This window comes from Pelodiscus sinensis, chromosome 1 (genome assembly GCF_049634645.1).
Source record: "Pelodiscus sinensis isolate JC-2024 chromosome 1, ASM4963464v1, whole genome shotgun sequence".
NCBI classification, from domain to species: domain Eukaryota; kingdom Metazoa; phylum Chordata; order Testudines; family Trionychidae; genus Pelodiscus; species Pelodiscus sinensis.
Window position 1 is genome coordinate 45,370,037 of NC_134711.1, and position 18,836 is coordinate 45,388,872.

Sequence of the window (18,836 nt, forward strand, 5' to 3'; positions counted from 1 at the left end):
CACAGCCGGAGTAACTATTTGATGTAGATCTCCCAATTCCTGTATTTAAAATACCTACAGTTAAATCCTGGGCTCACAGTTCCACTGACTTCAGTAGGGCAGTTCACTAATAGGCTGTCTACACTTGCAGTGGTATGTAATGTACAGAAACTGCATATACAGCTAGCACAGATATCACATGTAGCTAGTGAGGCACTGCTCAGGAAAATAGAGCGAGCAGAGTGCCCTACACACCTGAACCTAAGGTATATACCGTATAAGGCTTTTTATAGTGCCTCCCATATCTATGCTGCTATTTTTAGCAGTGTAGTGTCCCATTGGTTCCCCACTACTGGAGCCTTTCCTTGCTGCAGTGAGAGACCTTGGCAGTGGGGCAAGTTTCTGGCAGTGGGGCGATAACAGGGAAAGGCTTTGGTACTCCCTGCCACTGGAGCCTTTTCCCGATTCTTTCCCTTTTTCCTGGACCCTTTTACTGCAGTATATAGCTACACATACCCTACATGCTGCAAGCACAAACTAGGTTATAGAGAGCTTAGGCCATGTCTTCACTCCATGGAAGATTGATGCTGTCGCAATTGATCTTCCGGAGTTTGATTTAACGGGTCTCGTAGCACCAAAGACCTGCTAAATCAAACTCAGAAACTACCCCCATTGGCAGCTGGTACTCCTCGAGGTGTAAGGGAAGATGATAGGAGCTTTTGATCCCATTGGTCTTCCACTGTGAGAACGGCGGAGAAACTCAAATCAAGGTACATCTACTCCAGCTACTTAATTAACATAACTGGAGTTGTGTATTTTGATTCAGTCTTCCCCTTTAACGTAGACCTGGCCTAGTAAAATGGTAGCTATCCTGTTAGTTAGCTCACTGGTAATGTTGCACCAGTGTGCCAGCAAATGTTCACCTGCCTAGGCTTGGCAGAACTGTATATACACTGTATATACTTGTTCATAAGATGAATTTTTTTGGTAAAAAGTGACAACGAGCGGGGTTGGCTTATCAATGAGTCTACATTGTCAATGAAGATCGGGGTTGGCAAATGTCAGATCCTAGCCCATCAGGGGAAGCATTCTGCATTTTGCATAGCTTTTTCCACCTTTTTTTCCGGAAGAGGCTTTTCTGCCATTTGGTGCCATCTAGACTGGGCCAAATAGCAGAAAAGCCTCCTCTTTTGGTGGAGCCCTTATGCCTCATGAAATGAGGTATACAGGTATCCCCGAAAGAGTGCGTTTGCTCTTCCGCCAAAAAAAGCAGAATAGCAAACGTGTTCCTCGGATGTAGCGTTCCTCGGACGCAGTATCCCACAAACATCCCATAGGCTAGATGTAGCCAAGGTAACATAACTAACATCTCTCATGTATGATTCATTCCTTTTCTGATCCTCTCCTGACAAGGAGAATAGTGTATTCATTGCTGTATTTTGTTTTCAGAGGGCTTTGTTTTTGTATGTTGGAAAACAAGCAAGCTGTTTTTATGTCGAGCAACTTCGAGACAAATCAATCTGAACAGTTTTTTTTTGTTTGTTCCACGCTGAAGAGTAATACTTGTCTGACAGCTGCGTGTGACATGGGGCAAGCTATCAAGTATCTGGCTTGTTTCACACCTTGTTTCACCGGTGGGTACAATCACCATCGTATAAAGCTTCTGGAAACTTAATCCAAATCACGGTTGTTATGGGTTAGTGCTCTAGACATGCTGCAGTCCATCGGAAGACTGGCCTGGCATCAGCAAGTTAAATAATATACAAAGCAAGGAAGAGGCCAGAGGGGAGGGGATACAACAAGAATCAGGTGAAGTGTATGTGAGGTGACAAGGAGGAATTCAAAGCAAATTCTTAATCCCAGGCATTAATCATATTTGCCACAGTCTTGTCCATACAATTCTTTTGCCTGAAAAGAGATTGCAGGACTCAACACTATATAAGTGGCTGCACATTCGAATAGATTTTGTGTGTTATGAACAATGACATATTTGTATGTAGACTGACACATGCCCCAAGTCCTTTACTTTCCATTGCTGCAGTTATGCAAGTTGTAAAGTGTCTTGCACACATGGGAGTGTTGAGAAGCAGGATGGGCTGATGATTAAAATGGGCGCTTAAGACTTGGGTTAATTTCCTATTCTGCCATAGACTTCCTGTGTGACCTTGATCATATCACTTAGCCTGTCTAAGCCTCATTTGCGTTTGTTTAAAAATGGGGATAATAATATTTTCATACCTCTTAGCGGGACTGTGAGATACATACATTAAATATTGTGAGGTGCTCAGAGACTAAGGTGATAGGGACCATGTAAGTACCTTAGATAAATAGAACAGTAAATATTAATGACTGTGAAGCTTACATTCTTGATCAGTTATGCATTTTATTGGCCATCCCATACAATGAAAGTCTGAGTTAACATCAGCATTCCCGTTATTCTTAATGTTTAAGAAGGAAATTGTAGTTCATATTTGAAGTGCCACCATCATAATGGGAAAAAAACCCCAAACAAAAACCTCCCACAATGTTAAATGATGATAAACTAATTTATTACAAAGCAGGTATATTTTAAAAGGATGCTTTCAGTTAGTTTAATTGCAATGAATTTGGGGATTAAAATGAATTCATAACCATATTTTTTACTAAGAAGAACAGGAAAATGCTAGCAGAATTTACTCTCTACAATTTTTTTAAATGGTTTAATAACATAGGTTAAATGGAATAAGAAACAAGTATCCAGGATGTGTGGAGGTACATATTCATCACTATGGTGATGAGGCTTATAGTAAATCCTAATATTAATTTAAATTGGGTAGAAATTCCTACATACTGTTTTCCATTATCTGCAGTTTATGTTCATATCTTCCCAGCAAGGAAGTTGCCAGGTTTTCTGATAGTAACCCCCTCAGACAGAGAGTGAGTAAAACACTAGAAATCATTAGTCCAAATAGTAAAGACAGGTCTCAGCTGATGTGTTTGTGACTGTATACTGTCATACTGTTCTCTTCCATTTTTATTATGGTAACCTATGAAATATTCATGATAGGGCAGTAAAATAAGAGTCACAAGAAAATGGCACAATCCCTACTAGACAAGAAACAATATTGTGTTTATTCAGCCACTGGTGGAGGGAGTGATCATCACAACCACTACAACAAGCCCAGAATCCTACACTGGACACAGTAGGTCTGCACATTTTATGGGAGGAGAGACTTAGAGTTTTATTCCATAGACAGAAATCATCTTGCTGTAAAAATGATGGATCTTGCCTATTCATGGGACACCCATCATGCACTGTGGAGACCTTGCCAGAGGGAAGACTGCAGTGTCTCATGGGATATGTAGTTTAGCCAAGGAGCGCAGGCCAAAGGAGAAAATGAGGACAGGGGCAGCCCAGCAGCTCAGACACTTGGGGTATGTCTAGACTACATGCCTCTGTCAGCAGAGGCATGTAAAATAGACTACTCAACATAGTCAGTGAAGCCGGGATTTAAATATCCCCGGCGTCATTAAAATAAAAATGGCTGCCGCACTGTGCCGGCTCAGCTGATTGTTGGTACAGCGCGGCAGTCAAGACATGGATCGGCTGACAGGCGAAGCCATTTCATGAGGTATAGGGGAGCAGTCAACAAAGGCTTCCCCTGTCGACCGATCTGCATTTTTATTTTAATGACGCCGGGGATATTTAAATCCCAGCTTCATTGACTATGTCGGGTAGCCTATTTTACATGCCTCTGCCGACAAAGGCATGTAGTTTAGACATACCCATAGGCTGTGTCTACATTGGCACCCTTTTCCGGAAAAGGGATGCTAATGAGACAAGTCGGAATTGCAAATGCTGCGGGGGATTTAAATATCCCCCACAGCATTTGCATGAATATGGCTGCCGCTTTTTTCCGGCTCGGGGCTTTGCCGGAGAAAAATGGCAGTCTAGACGGGAAGATCACTTATTCCTCTCAAAATCAGGAATAAGGGATCTCCCGGAAAAGGCTTTATTTTCCAAAAGATCCCATCTAGACTGGCGCTTTTCTCTGGCAAAGCCCCGAGCCGGAAAAAAGCGGCAGCCATGTTCATGCAAATGCCGCGGCGGATATTTAAATCCTCCACGGCATTTGCAATTCTGTAGTGTCTCATTGGCACCCTTTTCCGGAAAAGGGATGCTAATGTAGACACGGCCATATAGTTTAATGCCCAACTGATCCAAAATGAAAGATTTCAATTCAGAATTGAAGATTTCAATTCAAAAATTTTTTTACAGGTTAACCCTGGCAAAATGAGAAAGAAGAAGGTATTTCACCATCCAGCTGAAGTGTGGTCACTCTAGTCTGTTGACCAAGGTGCACAGTGGGAAAGGGGAATCCAGTCTGGTCTCCCCATGAGGGAATGGCTGAGGCTCTTTGAGTCTTGCAGGAGGTATTTTAATGTTATATAGAAATAAAATATCTCCAGTGTCTTACTGGTCATCTCAAAAAACATGGAAGTGAAAAGAAAAGTTCACCTATGTCAAGGAGGGCTAAGAAGAATTGTTTACATTGAATGTATTCTCAAGAGATTTCCAAGCACTTTACATAGGCTACCATGTATCAGCCTTATTCTACAGGTAAGGAGCTTGAGCTGCACATGGTCTGTCTATACTGCAGTGGAAGCCCAGTTAGTGGAACTCAAGTAGGCTGATTAGAAAACCTGGAGTTTGGTCATACACTGATTGTTAATCCTGTGTATGAATTTTCTAGCCTGTGCTTGAATCTGGGGTGCTAGAGTGCACACTGCAACATGTAGGCCTGAGTCAAACGAACCATATCTCAGCTTCCCTAGTGCCCTCCTGAAATGTGGCCACTCTTCCTTTGGCCTTGATGAACTGTGGGAAAACGTGACTTCCCCTTCATGTTACAGGAAATTTGAACAGAACACCAATGCATCCTGTCAAGCGACCATTTTGGTCTCTGTGCTCCCAAATATTGGGGTCAGCATTGTGTAGGAGGCACCATTTAGAGTCAGGAAATGGGCAGAGCTTCTACTGGATACCGGTAGATATTTGTGTGGCATGTTCTAGATTCACGAGGGCACTCTTGCCAGTCCAGAACTGGGTTGCTATAACTGTCTAGAAGCTGGCTACCCTAGACTGCTACAGGTCCGCTGCTTACCAGTGTGATACTGGAAAGTCTATTGTAGGTGGAGTGGTGGCTGTTTCTAAGACAATTGGCTGTGTGCTTTGCCTCTAGGTTGTAAGCGGAAAAGTAGTTGCTGGCTTTCTACACTGCACAGGGGGCCACTGATACACATGCCCATAGTTTGCCCTCCTTGTGGAACACATGACTATATAACCACAAAGGCCCCTGCTCCATTGTTATGTAGGCATTAGTGGACCACAAAGGCACATTTATGATTTTCATTGGCAACTGCACAGGAAAAGTTCATGATGCCAATGTTTGTCACTAATTGGGACTAATTCGTGGGCAGGCTGGGACACTAGTCCCACTAAGTGACATTGTCATGACGAGAGTTCCCATCCCCACCATTTTTCCAGGGGACCCTCCTATGGCTCCTTTTGTCTAGCCTGTTCCCTATACAGTTAATGGACACTATTGTTTGGGGAGACTTCTGCTCATAGCCAGTCCACAGCTCCTTGTAGGGCGCCTTGTCTCTGCTTTTATCCAGCAGCCACACACAGTGATTTCCTTCAGTGCTCCAGGGTCTCACACATTGCACGTAGGTGCCTGGCTGCAGGTGGGTATGTGTGGATATGGCTGGGTGAGCGGTGGTAGAATTAAAAGAGCAGGGGAAAGGTGAAGAAAGACACTGTAACACTAACAGAAATGAGCCAAATGTAGAATTGCTGACTCAGTGCTCACCTCCTCTTTCCATCCCCCCCACCCCCAAGTGTGGCTTTGCTGCCCTATCTGTAATTTGAATGAACATTTCCATAATATTTGCCTTTTCTGATTCTTGACACTGAGTCCCAAATGGTCTGGTGCTGGCAAATCAGTCTGTCCCCGGTCCTCTCCACCAGCACGCAGTAGAATGAGAAATGAATCAGCTCTTTTGCTGCTTGCCACTCCGCAAAGGGAGGCACATCTTGCTTTAGTGGCCTCAAGTACCTGGCTAATGGTGGTTCGGCTTACTTATTCTCACACATTTTCTACTGTTCTTGAGAACACCTCACATCTTTTCAATCACGTTATAATGCATTTTCATTCTAGGCTCCCTTGGGACAGCTGGCCGGATTTGTAACCAAACCTCCCGTGGTATGGACAGCTGTGAGGTGATGTGCTGTGGGAGAGGCTACGACACGTCACGGATCAGCCGGATGACAAAATGCGAATGTAAATTCCACTGGTGCTGTGCTGTGCGCTGTCAAGACTGCCTGGAGGTGGTGGACGTACACACATGCAAAGCACCGAAAAATGCTGCATGGATCACTCGAACATGACTCCAGGGCGAGGCTGGCACTCAGATGCTGAACCTTTCTGTGTCATGTTGGGAGTACGTCTAGGACATTTGCTTCTTCCCCCCCCCCCCCCCCAAGTTTCATCTCCCTTTCAGCACAGAGAAATTGTTAAATAATTAATATAACTGATGTTTTATAGTAAATTTACATTTTGAGGTTTTTTTTGTGACTTTGCTCTCTGTGTTTGGAAATGATGAAACTTTTAAGTCACTGTTTTTAAATGCAAAACAAAATTCACCTGTGATGACCACGGCTACAAGATGTTACTAGGCCAACCTAAGAGCATGGCATGGTTCAGAAAGAGGTGAGACAGTCATATGGATAAGAACATCCACAGTTGCCTTGAATCTTCAAAGAACATATATTCTGGGCAAGTCAGGCACAGCAGGACAAAGTGTATGGACCATTGCTCTGATCCATTATAGCAATTCCAGTATAGCTAAAGGAACCTCTGAGCCCAGCATGGAGTAAAGGTTCCAGAAGTAACTTTCCTCAATCTCCTGTCAAATGATAGGGTTGCCCTCTTGTGGATTGAATGGGGCCAGTTCTGACTTTGCCTGCCCTAGTTGCTTGTCCCACGGAAAGTCAACATGCCACACATTTGAACTACTGGCCATGATGGAAAGCCAAAGTAATTGCAATCAATTGCATTCACCCATGGTATTTCCCCTTAAAGAGTCTTTTCATTACACTTGCACAGAATTCTCAATTAAAAACCTACCCGAGAAGGATTTTAAACAAATTTATTAATGTGAATCACTGATACATTGCAACTTTGAAGGGGAAAGTATTTAAGTAGAAGGAGGATATTTATTTCTCAGACCCTTTAACTAGCTTTATTTGAACAGATGTATCAAAATCAGAAATTAGTTATTCAGCTTTCTTTGGAAAAGGACGTGAAGTATCTTGGGCATATATATATATATACACACACACACACTAATTGGGTAAAGGTGGAAAACATCTGCAGAAAGCCTCTGTAAAACAGAAGCAGCTTGTCTCTTTAAATAATATTCTCCAGCTTGTCACATGAGTAGAAATAAACAGTCTTGCCTAGTGGTTGGAGCAGGCCTCATGCCCCATGGTCAAAGTGGGAGTCAAACCCAAAATAGAAGTCAGTAGCTAGAACCTGGGGCTCAGCATTACTTCTGGGCCAAGAGGACAGCGGGCAGATCTACATTACAAAGAAAAAAACCCCCACAGCATCAATTCTCAAAGCCTAGGCCAATTAACTCAGGTTCAGGGGGAGTCAGGCTGCAAAGCTAATAATTGCAGTGTAGATGTTGAGGCTTAGGCTGGAATCCAGGTTTAGAGACCCTCTGGGGGGGGTGGTAGATTTCAGAACCCAACCCCTAGTCCAAACCCAGATGTCTATGCTGCAATTATTAGCACTGCACCCTGAGCCAGCTGACTTGGCCCATTCATGGGTCTTTTATGATCATTTAGAGGTACCCTCAGTGGGTAGATGAGTGGGTAGATGCCCTTGAGAGTGAGAGTTAGACCCTAGAGTCAAAATTGGCATCAGAGGTCAGGTTCTTTGGCAGATGGCAAGGCTGGAACAATCACAGACAAGGGCAAAGGCTTTAAGCAGCCAGCTGTACTGCTGCTACTGTGCCTAAGCTGGTCTGTTGTCTCCTCCAATGAAGCGGGCAGTATGGCCAATCTGTTACAGACCAGTTGTGTTCATTAGGTTGCTTGGCGATGGGCTCTGCTGCAGGCCCTGATTCCTGATGCTGCTTTCATTCCAGGGGAATCTATTAATGACTTTCATTAAATATACTTCAATGATTTCTCTAAGATCAGACTTGTGTCTGCCATCCACAGCCTTTCTCCCAGAATCAGTTTTTGTGAAAACATATCCTACAAAGTTGATAATAACAAAGTATACATTGCCCCTGTATGGGAGATTTTTAGGCCAAGCATGGCCTGGTCTTCATTCAGCAAAGAATAATGGAATTCTGGGAGATGTAGTCCCCAGAAGACATCTAGCAATTGTAGATGGCTAAGGAAGAGGCTTCTTGCCCCTCAATATTTTGTGGGAAGTCAGTCAGCTTCTGCGCACGTCCACCAGGTCAGGCGCTGCATGTGAGGTAGACGGAGTACATCTCCTCCCCTGATTTGTGCAGGAAGATGTCTGTCTGGCACTGTAGAGGGAGGTATCAGTGTGCATGCCCAGAGGCAAAAACAAAAGTGCCAGTGGAACATTTACCCTGAAAAGGCAGGTGCTGAGTGAGTTTAGGTACCTGGAAGGTTCAGTAGAAGCCAAGCAGAAATTTTGCGGCTTGAAATGATGTCTGGGGGGAAAAAAGGGAGGGGTGGTTAAATACTTAAACAGGGGACTAGGTTCCCAAGTATCTTTTGTGGCTGAAGGCCATAATGTTTTAATACATTAATTTAATAAAGATGTACAGCTTTCCTATGAGACAGATGAGTATTACTGTGTCTTTAATCCCAGCAGTGTTAAGTGATCAATCCAAGGCCAAACTATGAGCCAGTAGCAGAGCTACACACACTTCACGGAAGCCTAATTTTATGATTCCCTTATGATGTGGCAGCACAAAGGCATCATAAACAACCTGGCTACATCTACACTGGCATGATTTTCCGGAAATGCTTTTAACAGAAAAGTTTTCCGTTAAAAGCATTTTCAGAAAAGCACGTCTAGATTGGCAGGACGCTTTTCCGCAAAAGCACTTTTTGCGGAAAAGCGTCCGTGGCCATCTAGATGCACTTTTCCGCAAAAAAGCCCCAATCGCCATTTTCGCGATCTGGGCTTTTTTGTGGAAAACAACTCTCTGCTGTCTATACTGGCCCTTTTGCGCAAGTTTTTCGGGAAAAGACTTTTGCCCGAACGGGAGCAGCATAGTATTTCTGCAAAAGCACTGACAATCTTACATGAGATCATCAGTGCTTTTGCGGAAATTCAAGCGGCCAGTGTAGACAGCTGGCATAAGCAGATGATTTTGAGGAAAAACTTGACAGTCTAGACACAGCCCCAAGTAGAATGTCCTCATTGCAGAAGGGATTCAGCCCCATGACACAGGATGTTTATTGGGGGCAGGGATGGAAGTGGCAAAGGGAAAGAATTGTAGCTGGACTGTATTGCATTCCAGCTAATCTGTCCCAGAATAACAGCCATGCAAACTGGCACAATTTGAAGCAGCCTTTGGGATGCTCTAAAGTCTGCAGGGGCCAGAGCCAGAATCCGGGAGCTAGCTTAATACCACCTCTCCCTGGCTCCTGCTCCCTTTTATGCATGTTCAGGACAAGAAGGAATGGAGAGTCTAGCAACCATAATAGACTTGATGGCTACTGTATGATCATATCTGCTAGTATGTTAATATATCTCAGAATGATGAGCAAAGGAAGTGCCCATAAGCCATTTCCGGGGGGAGGAAGGGAGATTGGATTTGGCGCACAGGGGATGTGTTGCTGTGGAGTCAACTGGCTGACTGCATTTTTCAGGGTATTTACATAAAAATCACCTCACACTGGTTTTTCTCTGGCAACAGCATGTTTCTGCATCGTCCTCCAGGAAAGATTTCTTTGGCGCATTTGCCCTTTTCAGTGGGGGGTGGAGGTGGCTTGTGACACAAATGTTGCTGAACGAGGCTTTTCCTTGACAGCTGGTTAATTTAAAAAAGCAGACGCACAATCAGACTGCTGAGAGATTTGGGTGACATTGGTGGCCTCCTTTATGCCCTTCAAGAGCAATCAGCCTCAAGCAATAACCCAGAAGCGCAAATGCTGCTCAGCAGTGACATTGCACCACAAACATTGCATAGAGTAAAAAGCAGCACACGTTTCATTGACAGATTTTTTGTGTCTTTGGTTAGTTGCCTTGACACATGGAGATGAAGCAGAGGATGGGAAGGGCTGGACTGATTCAGTCATTTGAGGTGGGCCATCATGAACAGAATTCAGGCAAGGAAAATGAAATCATCCCTGAGGAGATGGAACAGATTTAGCTTCATGTTTATTCATGAGGAAGAACCAGCTGTCCCCAGACAGACATTTTAATTTCTGAAAAATCTGCTAGAAAATATGTCAGATTGTGCAAAAGATTGTGAGGGTTTTATTTATGCAGCCTATGCACTAGGAAAAATACCCTCTTCTTCTGAAGTATGGCATCTTTCTTAGGCACTGAGAGCCAGAAGTTTCCTGGGACCCTTTTGGCAGTGCAGAAATTTTGGAACTATTTTCTAAAAGACAAACACACACACACAAACTCCTATGAGAATAATTAGAGCAAGGCTCTATTTCATGAGAAGCCACAAGAAAGGGCCTCAGTGTCTCTTAACTTGGTGACGGGCGTGGAAAAAGCATCCTTTAAAAAGGGAGTTATTTTCCATGGAAGTAAAAAGGTTGTATGCTGTGCTGCATCCCTGATATTCTTAACCTTTCCTGGCAGTTTTCAGCAGCCATTTCAACAATTGCAGTCACTCAGCTCTTCGTCACAATGCTTAACAGAATGGTCAGCCAGCGCCATTGTGCCCCATTTGGTTCGTTCCTGTGCAGCCACAAAGGTTTGACGGACCATGGGGCCAGCATCAGGACACATATGAGGCACCTATGTAATAGGAGTCTGTCTCTGGGCCACCTCCACCCCTTGTTGGAATTTTATCACTCAGCGAACGGCATTTGCTGACACATTGTGCGGGCTTTGGGAGACATGTCTGAAAAGTGTAAGATGCCATCTGCAGACAATGGATCCCGGAAGTCTGTAACCTGGAGTGGCCATAAATGTCTCAGCTATGAATGACGTTCCACTTTATGCCGAATATACAATGTTGGCATTTTGTGTGGAAAGCTTCGAGCTTTGCTCCACCTGAGCGGCTTAGTATCCCTGTTTCGTAATTGTGCGGCGGAAGGGAGAGGCTATAGCTTGAATAGCTCCTGAACTTGATTGTCATGCCAAGATGATGCTGATTCCATATGCATTGCAAGTAACCCAGGTCTGATACTGTTAGTCAGCTCGTATTTTGAGCTTGTTTGGCTGGCAAATGAAAAAAAAAAATCAATGTGATGATAGTGTCACCTCTAGTGTTAAATTCCCCTCCCCCAACATGCACACACCCCTCCACACACCCAAGACGGTTTTCTGAGACATTTAAAAGTAAAGATGATGTCAGACATTTCTGGTCACCTAGGCACTGAGCGCTGCCTCTCTTGGAAAGCCCTTCAGGCTATGCTACTGTTTAAGGCAGGGAAGTGTTTTGTAAGGCAGATGGGCAGGAGCATGTTCACTGGAATTGATAGCAAAACAATGGTTCTGGGGTTAGGTCAGGCAATCAAGCCCCATGCCTGATATAGACTTTCTGGGTCATTTTCAGCAACTCTGCTTAACACTTGTGTGCCTTGATTTTATAATCTGTATATGGGCTAACAACGCTCACTCTAAGTCCTCCTGCAGTGTCAGTTGGATACATTCTTTGTTCTGGCTTAAAACGATTCCATTGTGTTACAGAACCATGGGGCTGGAACAGCTCTCACTGGACATCCTGTCCAGCCCCCTTGCTGGAGGGGTGCCATTGATGGTGGTTTTCCTGTGGTGAATAAAGCATTTTGGGAGCCTACTGGGTGAAAGCTGTTGTAAGGCATTCTCATTATTTATAAAAGTCTAGATGGGCCAGAGTTATTCTATAGAATTCACTGCTGTAGAGGGACATCAAGGAATTACTATGCCTGGCTTTCACTGGCTAATTTATAGCCATGCAAACAAAGATTTTGCTAAAAAAGACTCAAATCACACTGAGGTGAGGCCTATGAATGCATCCTCCCACCTCCTCCCCCAAGCAGGCTAAACTCCTTATCAAGGACATAACCCTCAGGCAGTAGTTGATAGAGGGAGACAGCCAAGCTGGCTTCAAGGCTGAGTCTAGTCCTATATCTGTTCCTATATTTGTCTGGTTCAAGCACTGCAAAATGACTTGCATTCTGCTATAGTTCAGCTCTTAAAATCAAACCATTGTGTACAGGCAGTGACCACAATAATTTGTTTTACAGGCTGGTTTACCCCACCAGATTAAATGCCTGTTCCTTAATGCTGGGTTACTATGTGAGAGCTTCCCACCTTTCACTGATGATTTAGTAAAGAAATTAATCCAACCCTATTTAAAGCCTTTTTCTCCCCTAGTTTGGTTGTGTCCTTCTGCATTGTGCTTGTTCCCCTTGGCAGGTGGGGAGCTGGAAAGAAACAGAGTTAAGTCTGCTACAGCATCAGTTGCAGCACATATGGTCATCAATGGGGAAAAACCTCACTCAGCTGTGTTAAGGGAGCTGCAAGTCTAGCCTCACTGCAAATTTCCTTTCCTTGTCTGTTACTGTTAAATGTTAGGCCTGGTCTACATTAAAAGGGAACATTGAATCAAGATCCTCAATTCCAGCTAAGTTCATTATGTAGCCGGAATTGACGTAACTCCCCACTTTTCCCCACAGAAGGAGGCTGACGAAAACAAATGTTCCCATCAGCTTCCCTTACTCCTCACAGAAACAGGAGTACCGGATGCTGATGGGAGTGCCCTCTCAGTTCGAGTATTAACTAGACTCGCTAAATCGATCTCCAGAAGATCGATTGTGGCAGCGTCGATCTTCTGTTTAGCGAAGACATGGCCTTAGACTCTAAACACAGTGGCTGAATTGTGTGGCTAACTCCTCCCATTGTCTTTATAGTCCTCCCCCAGTCTGTTTGTTTTCTTAGGCTTCTGCATTGCTAGTGTAGCATTTACCCACATTGTTCCATTGCAGCATAATGGCACTGCTGGAACTTTGTACTGAAAATCATTTCCCCCTCACAACACAGTGGACTGGAACAGAAAAAAACATCCCTGGAAATCTTAATTCCACTATGGGCTGGATCCTACTCTCATTGACATTGATGGGAATGTGATTCATTTCAATTTGAGCAGAATCAGGCCCCCGATAAACTAGGAGACAATATGCAAAAAAGAAGGAAATGTGTTGGCAAAGAAAAAGTACGTCTGCTTTTTGTTTCGGATGTAGCTGTATAAAGGCAGCCTTGGTGCGTCTTTTTTTTTATGTTTCTACATGGGAAAAATCAAAAGGCCAAAAAAGTGATTCCCTCTCCCCACTTCATAATCAGTTGTAGTGAATAACAGACATGCTCAGTGATTTTTATGATGACTGTTTAAAACACTGGTAGCATGGGTGTTTTTTTTTTTATCATCAGTCAAGTGCCCAACACAACATTACAAGAAACAATGTCCTTATTAAAAAGTATAAACTCTTAACTTTAAGCAGCACTGTCAAATCTGTTCATGTGAACCCCTCAACACATTCTCCAGAACCAGAAATGGCCATATTGGACAATCCTGATGTTGCTAGGTTTCCTGCACTTTGTTATTTCAAAATGATGTTACATTTAATTTGTGAGTTACAGAAATACAAAGCTGTTTGTCTGAGTATAATCCAATCCTATTAATGTTTTGTCTGAGAAAGAATCCCTAATTATCTTGGAGACAAAAATATTAAGCCATAAGGATCTTAATTTAATAAAAACAATTCAGAGATGTTTAAATCAGAACCCATTTCCTTATTTCCAGAATGAACATCTCTGTGGTAAGTCAGGCTTTCCGAAAAGCCTTCTGCCATCACGCTCAAAGGACCTGTAGTTCTTTTGATCTAAGTAAGTTTAGTTTCAAAGGAAAAATGTTAGCCACAGAAAAGAGTAAATGACAGTCTCAGATCTAGACAAAAGAAACTCTTTTTGTCAGATCTAAGTAGCATTAGAGATATCTAGCAACACAGTCAAAATAAAAAATATTTTTAGGATAATGTCCATAACTTATTAATGGTTGCATTGGATGTGAATGCTAAAATACAGTAGCAACAGAACTCTAATTTTTTGGAGGTAGCCTACAATTTCTTAGTTGAAGAGAAGACCAAAATTGTTTTGAAGAATTAAAGCCTAATATTGGTCTTAGCACTGTTAATAATTTATACTATAAATTGCTTTTTTATGATCCATTTCTTTGCAATATCGGGACCTATTGCAAACTTTTTGTGTGCATGTGCATACATATATTTATATATACATATATGGTAGCTATAATTTGACCTGAAATATTGTCATAGTAACAGCTTTTCATTTCTTTGACAGTTCAGCTATATTTAAATTTATTCTGAGATGCTATTGAACTGGCTACATATAAATAAGGCAATTCCTACCTTGTTCTTCACATTAAAATGGCATTAAGGTTGTGACAGATCTTCTCCTATCCCATGTGAATCTTCCACAACACACACACACACACACACACACACACACACACACACACACACACACACACACACGTGATGTAAGCATAATAATAAAATTAAATAAATAAATAATAAATCTCCAGGGACTATGCAGAGCTCTTGAAAACCAGGACAGGCTCCTGCTCAAGATTGACTCATGATGGTATGAAACCGTCACTGCAAAGATATCATTTTCCTTGGACTTGTTCTGGTGTGTAATCAGTAGTAATAGACAGACTGTCTCTGGGGTAACTTACTAAAGGGGGAGAGGTCTGCTTAATATTATGCTGCAATTGGAGCAGCGTTATGAAAAAAAAGTAAAACTCAGGAACTTCAATTAAATAACTCAAGATAATTGAGAGCATTTAGCATCATATACATAATCTAGAGAGCAAATGCTGTTGGGTCTTGACTAAAGGTAAGTCTACACTAGCCCCCTACATCGATCTAGGGAGGCTGATGGGGGTGACCGAAATTGCAAATCAAGCCCGGGATTTAAATATCCCGCGCTTGATTTGCATGTTTCCGGCTGGTCACCATTTTAGAAATTGACTAGCCCGAAATAACTGCCCACGTCTACACGCGGCAGTGAAATGGGATTCCGATTTAAAGTCCCTAAATTCAATTAGCTGGTAAACCTCATTGCAAGAAAATTACCCAAAAGTATATTGTTCCACAACAGAATAATGAACCATTACATGTAAGTTTTATATTATCTTCCACCACTAATTGTGGAATGCTGTCCTGCAGCCCGTTAATAGAACAAAAAGCTTTGGAAGGTGCTTGACTGTAGGACAGAAAACTAAACCTGGAAAAGCTGGAGTAATTAATGAAAGCAGCAAATTGGCATCCAGTTTATAGAGATGTGGACTATTAGAATATTCTGAACTATCTGCTAAGGATGAAATCCAGACCTGTGCAGTGAGCCAGAAGAAATCCAATACACAATTCAAACTTGGTGTTGAGAGCTTATGTATAAGTGATCCATAAGCATTGTGTGGAGTTTCTGCACCTAGGTGAATTTTGCCCAAATTAAACTCTATAGGTCTACACTACAGCATTATTTCAAAATTGCTTATTTCGAAATAACACATCTACACACAAAATGCATTTCGAAATAGCATTTTGCTATTTCGAAATAGTGCGTCCACATTGAGTGGACACAGAATCACATTTAAGGCCGACTGGAACCAGATCCGGGAGGGCATCAGGTCAGGAGTTACTTTGTGTGGCTGCTGCTTGAGGCTATCTGAGGCTTGTGCTTAAAGGGACCCCCCTGGACAGCCGGTTCTCAGCTTTCCCTGCTTGTTTGCCTACCTCGATGAGGGACAGCAAAGCATTTTGTCTCTGCGTGCTCTGATTGCCTTCACTTGGGACATCACAGCACTCTGCAACATGGAGCCAAAGCCACCCCTGGGCACTCTGGTGCTTCTCGTGGATGCGTTGCTGCGAGCCTGGCTGCACTTTCTGCAGGCTGCCATCTGGGAGGTCCATCGGGGGGCTGTCAGTATCCAGGAGGCCCTGAGGGAGAGCTTCCACCCTGAGGAGCACTAAGGGCCCTGGTCTGCCCCACTGGGGGCTTGTGACTCATTACTTCCTCACGTCCTTCCACTTACCCCTTCCTAACCTCTCTTCCTGATGTCAAATAAAATACATGTATCTCTTTATTTAACAAAACGGGGGTGGGAGGGAAGAGGCAGGAAGGAAACTCTGATGAGACTTGGGAAAGGAGGCGGGAGAGGGGAGAAGAGAGGGTGGGGGGGAAATCTGGGAGACAGGGGCTGGAAGGGGGAAGCAAGGGGAAGAAAGGAGAGGGGAAGCTCAGGGCTCAGGGTTGTGGGGGGGGGGGAGGTCTCGCCAGACCAACTTGATTTCCATGCAAACCTGCTCCTGGGTTCGCATGTGGCCTTTGGTGGACAGTCTGGCTGCTATCCTGCCATAGGTGGCTGCATTCCTCTGTCTAGTGTGGAGATCATGGATGTTGGGGGCATCCCCCCCAAACCTGAATAAGGTCCATGATCTCCACCCTGGACCAGGAAGGCGCTCGCTTTCTCTGGGCCCTGGCAGGCTCCTGGGAGCTGGCAGACTGCTCCTGGGGAGTGGTGGAGGGCTGGCTGCCAGTGGCTTGTTGGCCCATGTTTTGGGGCCACTGGGTCAGGGGCAGTGACTGCTGGCTCTGGGCTGTCAGGCTTGGAGCTGGCACAGGCACTGTGGCCAGAGTCAATCCCTTTAAGGACTCCGGGGAGGGGGGAGGGAGAGGAGTGTTCTTAGTTGAGGCTGGAGTGGCCACCAGGGCACCCTGAGAAGGCTGGAGGCCCCCTATTTCGACATAAGTGTCTATATGGCACTTATTTCGAAATAGCTATTTTGAATTTGGCATTATTCCTCATGGAATGAGGTTTACCAAATTCGAAATAAGAGCTCTGCTATTTTGAATTAATTTCTAAATAGCGGTTTGGCTGTGTAGATGCTAGTAAAGTTATTTCGAAATAACGGCTGTTATTTCAAAATCTCTGCTGTGTGGACATACCCTATAGGAGAAGACAGTGATAGCATAGCTTTCAAAAAGTAGCTAGTACTGTTTCATTATTTCAACAGAAAGTCAAGCTGCATTTGAGCTGAAATAGGTGCATCATGGATTTTCAGGGACATGAAGTAATAGCAAAAAACAAATAAACAAACCCCCCCCTTGCAATACACAAAAGTTTATTTTAAGATCTTTTTCTTTTCTGAAAGCAAAATATGATAAAACCTAACAGCAATGTATTTTGTACAACAAAACAGTTTTTATATAAGAACAGACAATCCATGAAGAGTTTTAAAGTCTTAGAACTGCTTCCCTTTTTTATCATGCTTTCTTGCGGTCAACAAAAAGTTGTCACAGAAGATGTCATCATGGCAGTCAATCAGTATTGTGTATTTCCTCAGATCCTCGTCAGTTGGTGCCACAGACTGGAGGGCAGGATACTTTCCACTTTTTCCATCACAAAATTTAAAGGGGCGAAGAGAGTGCTGAGAAACTGCAAAGAAATCAGATACACAGTAGATCAAGATCATGGAGATAACAGACTGTAACAAAGTTGTGCACCGAGCATTGCAGATAACAACAATCTGGGCTGATAATAACAATCATTTTTAAAATGTTTTAAGTCCTATTTTGTCTATTTCTCAGTTTTGTAGTAAATAAAAGCAATGATTCCATTTTCAGTTATTACTAACGCAAATGCAGAATCAAGGCATTCATCTAGAATCTTAGATCCATGACCAGATACAAACCATTGTAGGCTTGATCCAAAACCCAAAGAAGTCAAAAGGCGTTCCTAGCACATGGGCACAACCGGGCACATAAAGCTAATGATGGGAACAAAAATTTGCCTTCAGAATCAGACTCATAATAGCTAAATGTTATCTAAGCATACCCAGGCTCGTCTAGAATTTATCTTGCCTTGCTCTTGTTTTTTCCAGAAAAAATAATGTAATAGTTTGAGAGAAGTGTGACGGACCCCCTCCCCCCCCGTTTATGAAATGGATTTACGGACACAAATATTCTCAAAGATGCTTGGGACAAATTGCCTCATGTAACCTATCAATCTGAGGCTATGTCTAGACTACAGGGTTTTTTATTTTAAAGTGGCCTTTTTCCGAAAAAACTTCACCTGCGCCTAGACTGCCATTTTTTGACAGCGGTAAACCTCATTTTACGAGGAAGAATGCCTTTTTCTGAAAGAGCTCTTTCGAAAAAAGGCATTCTTGACAGCAAACAGGGCTTTTTCGAAAGAGAGCATCCAGATTGCCTGGGTGTTCTCTTTCGAAAAAGCAGATCGCTTTTTTGAAAAAAGTTGTGGCTGTCTAGACAATCTCTTTCGAAAGAAGCTTTTTTGAAAGAGACTTTCTAAAAAGCTTCTTTCAAAAGAAGCATGTAGTTTAGACGTACCCAGAATGTCTTACATTGCTGGGTCTGTATCTCTTATTCTGGGGTATCATTCATCTATGTAAAGTTAGAGATATGAAGTATGGAATGGTTTATGGTTTTAAATATGCAAACAAAAGCCATCAAGGGTGTTACTCTCAATGTCTAGATGACTAACAATGAACACCCTCTTTTGTCCTTTAAGTTTTAGCTGTGGTTTGTCTCATAGGCATGCGCACG

General features: G+C 43.2%; 2 protein-coding genes across 11 annotated transcripts in view; one reads left to right on the forward strand and one right to left on the reverse strand.

Annotated features, from left to right (window-relative positions):
* Window positions 1–6,666, forward strand: part of WNT2 (Wnt family member 2) — a 38,950-nt gene extending 32,284 nt beyond the window's left edge. Inside the window, exon 5 of one of the 3 annotated variants that reach the window (XM_075929188.1) lies at window positions 6,180–6,666. In XM_075929188.1, coding sequence (XP_075785303.1) covers window positions 6,180–6,409 — 230 coding nt within the window. In that variant the 3' untranslated portion in view covers window positions 6,410–6,666. The remainder of the gene's footprint in view (window positions 1–6,179) is intronic. The other 2 variants (XM_075929177.1, XM_075929181.1) reach the window with 2 other exon arrangements.
* A 97-nt stretch (window positions 6,667–6,763) lies between these two features.
* The window catches only part of ST7 (suppression of tumorigenicity 7), a 247,299-nt gene continuing 235,226 nt past the window's right edge, over window positions 6,764–18,836 (reverse strand). For 3 of the 8 annotated variants that reach the window (XM_075929169.1, XM_075929170.1, XM_075929167.1), the window contains one exon: window positions 6,764–17,706. In XM_075929169.1, the coding sequence (XP_075785284.1) occupies window positions 17,513–17,706 (194 nt within the window). In that variant the 3' untranslated portion in view covers window positions 6,764–17,512. The remainder of the gene's footprint in view (window positions 17,707–18,836) is intronic. The other 5 variants (XM_075929165.1, XM_075929172.1, XM_014573358.3 and 2 more) reach the window with 2 other exon arrangements.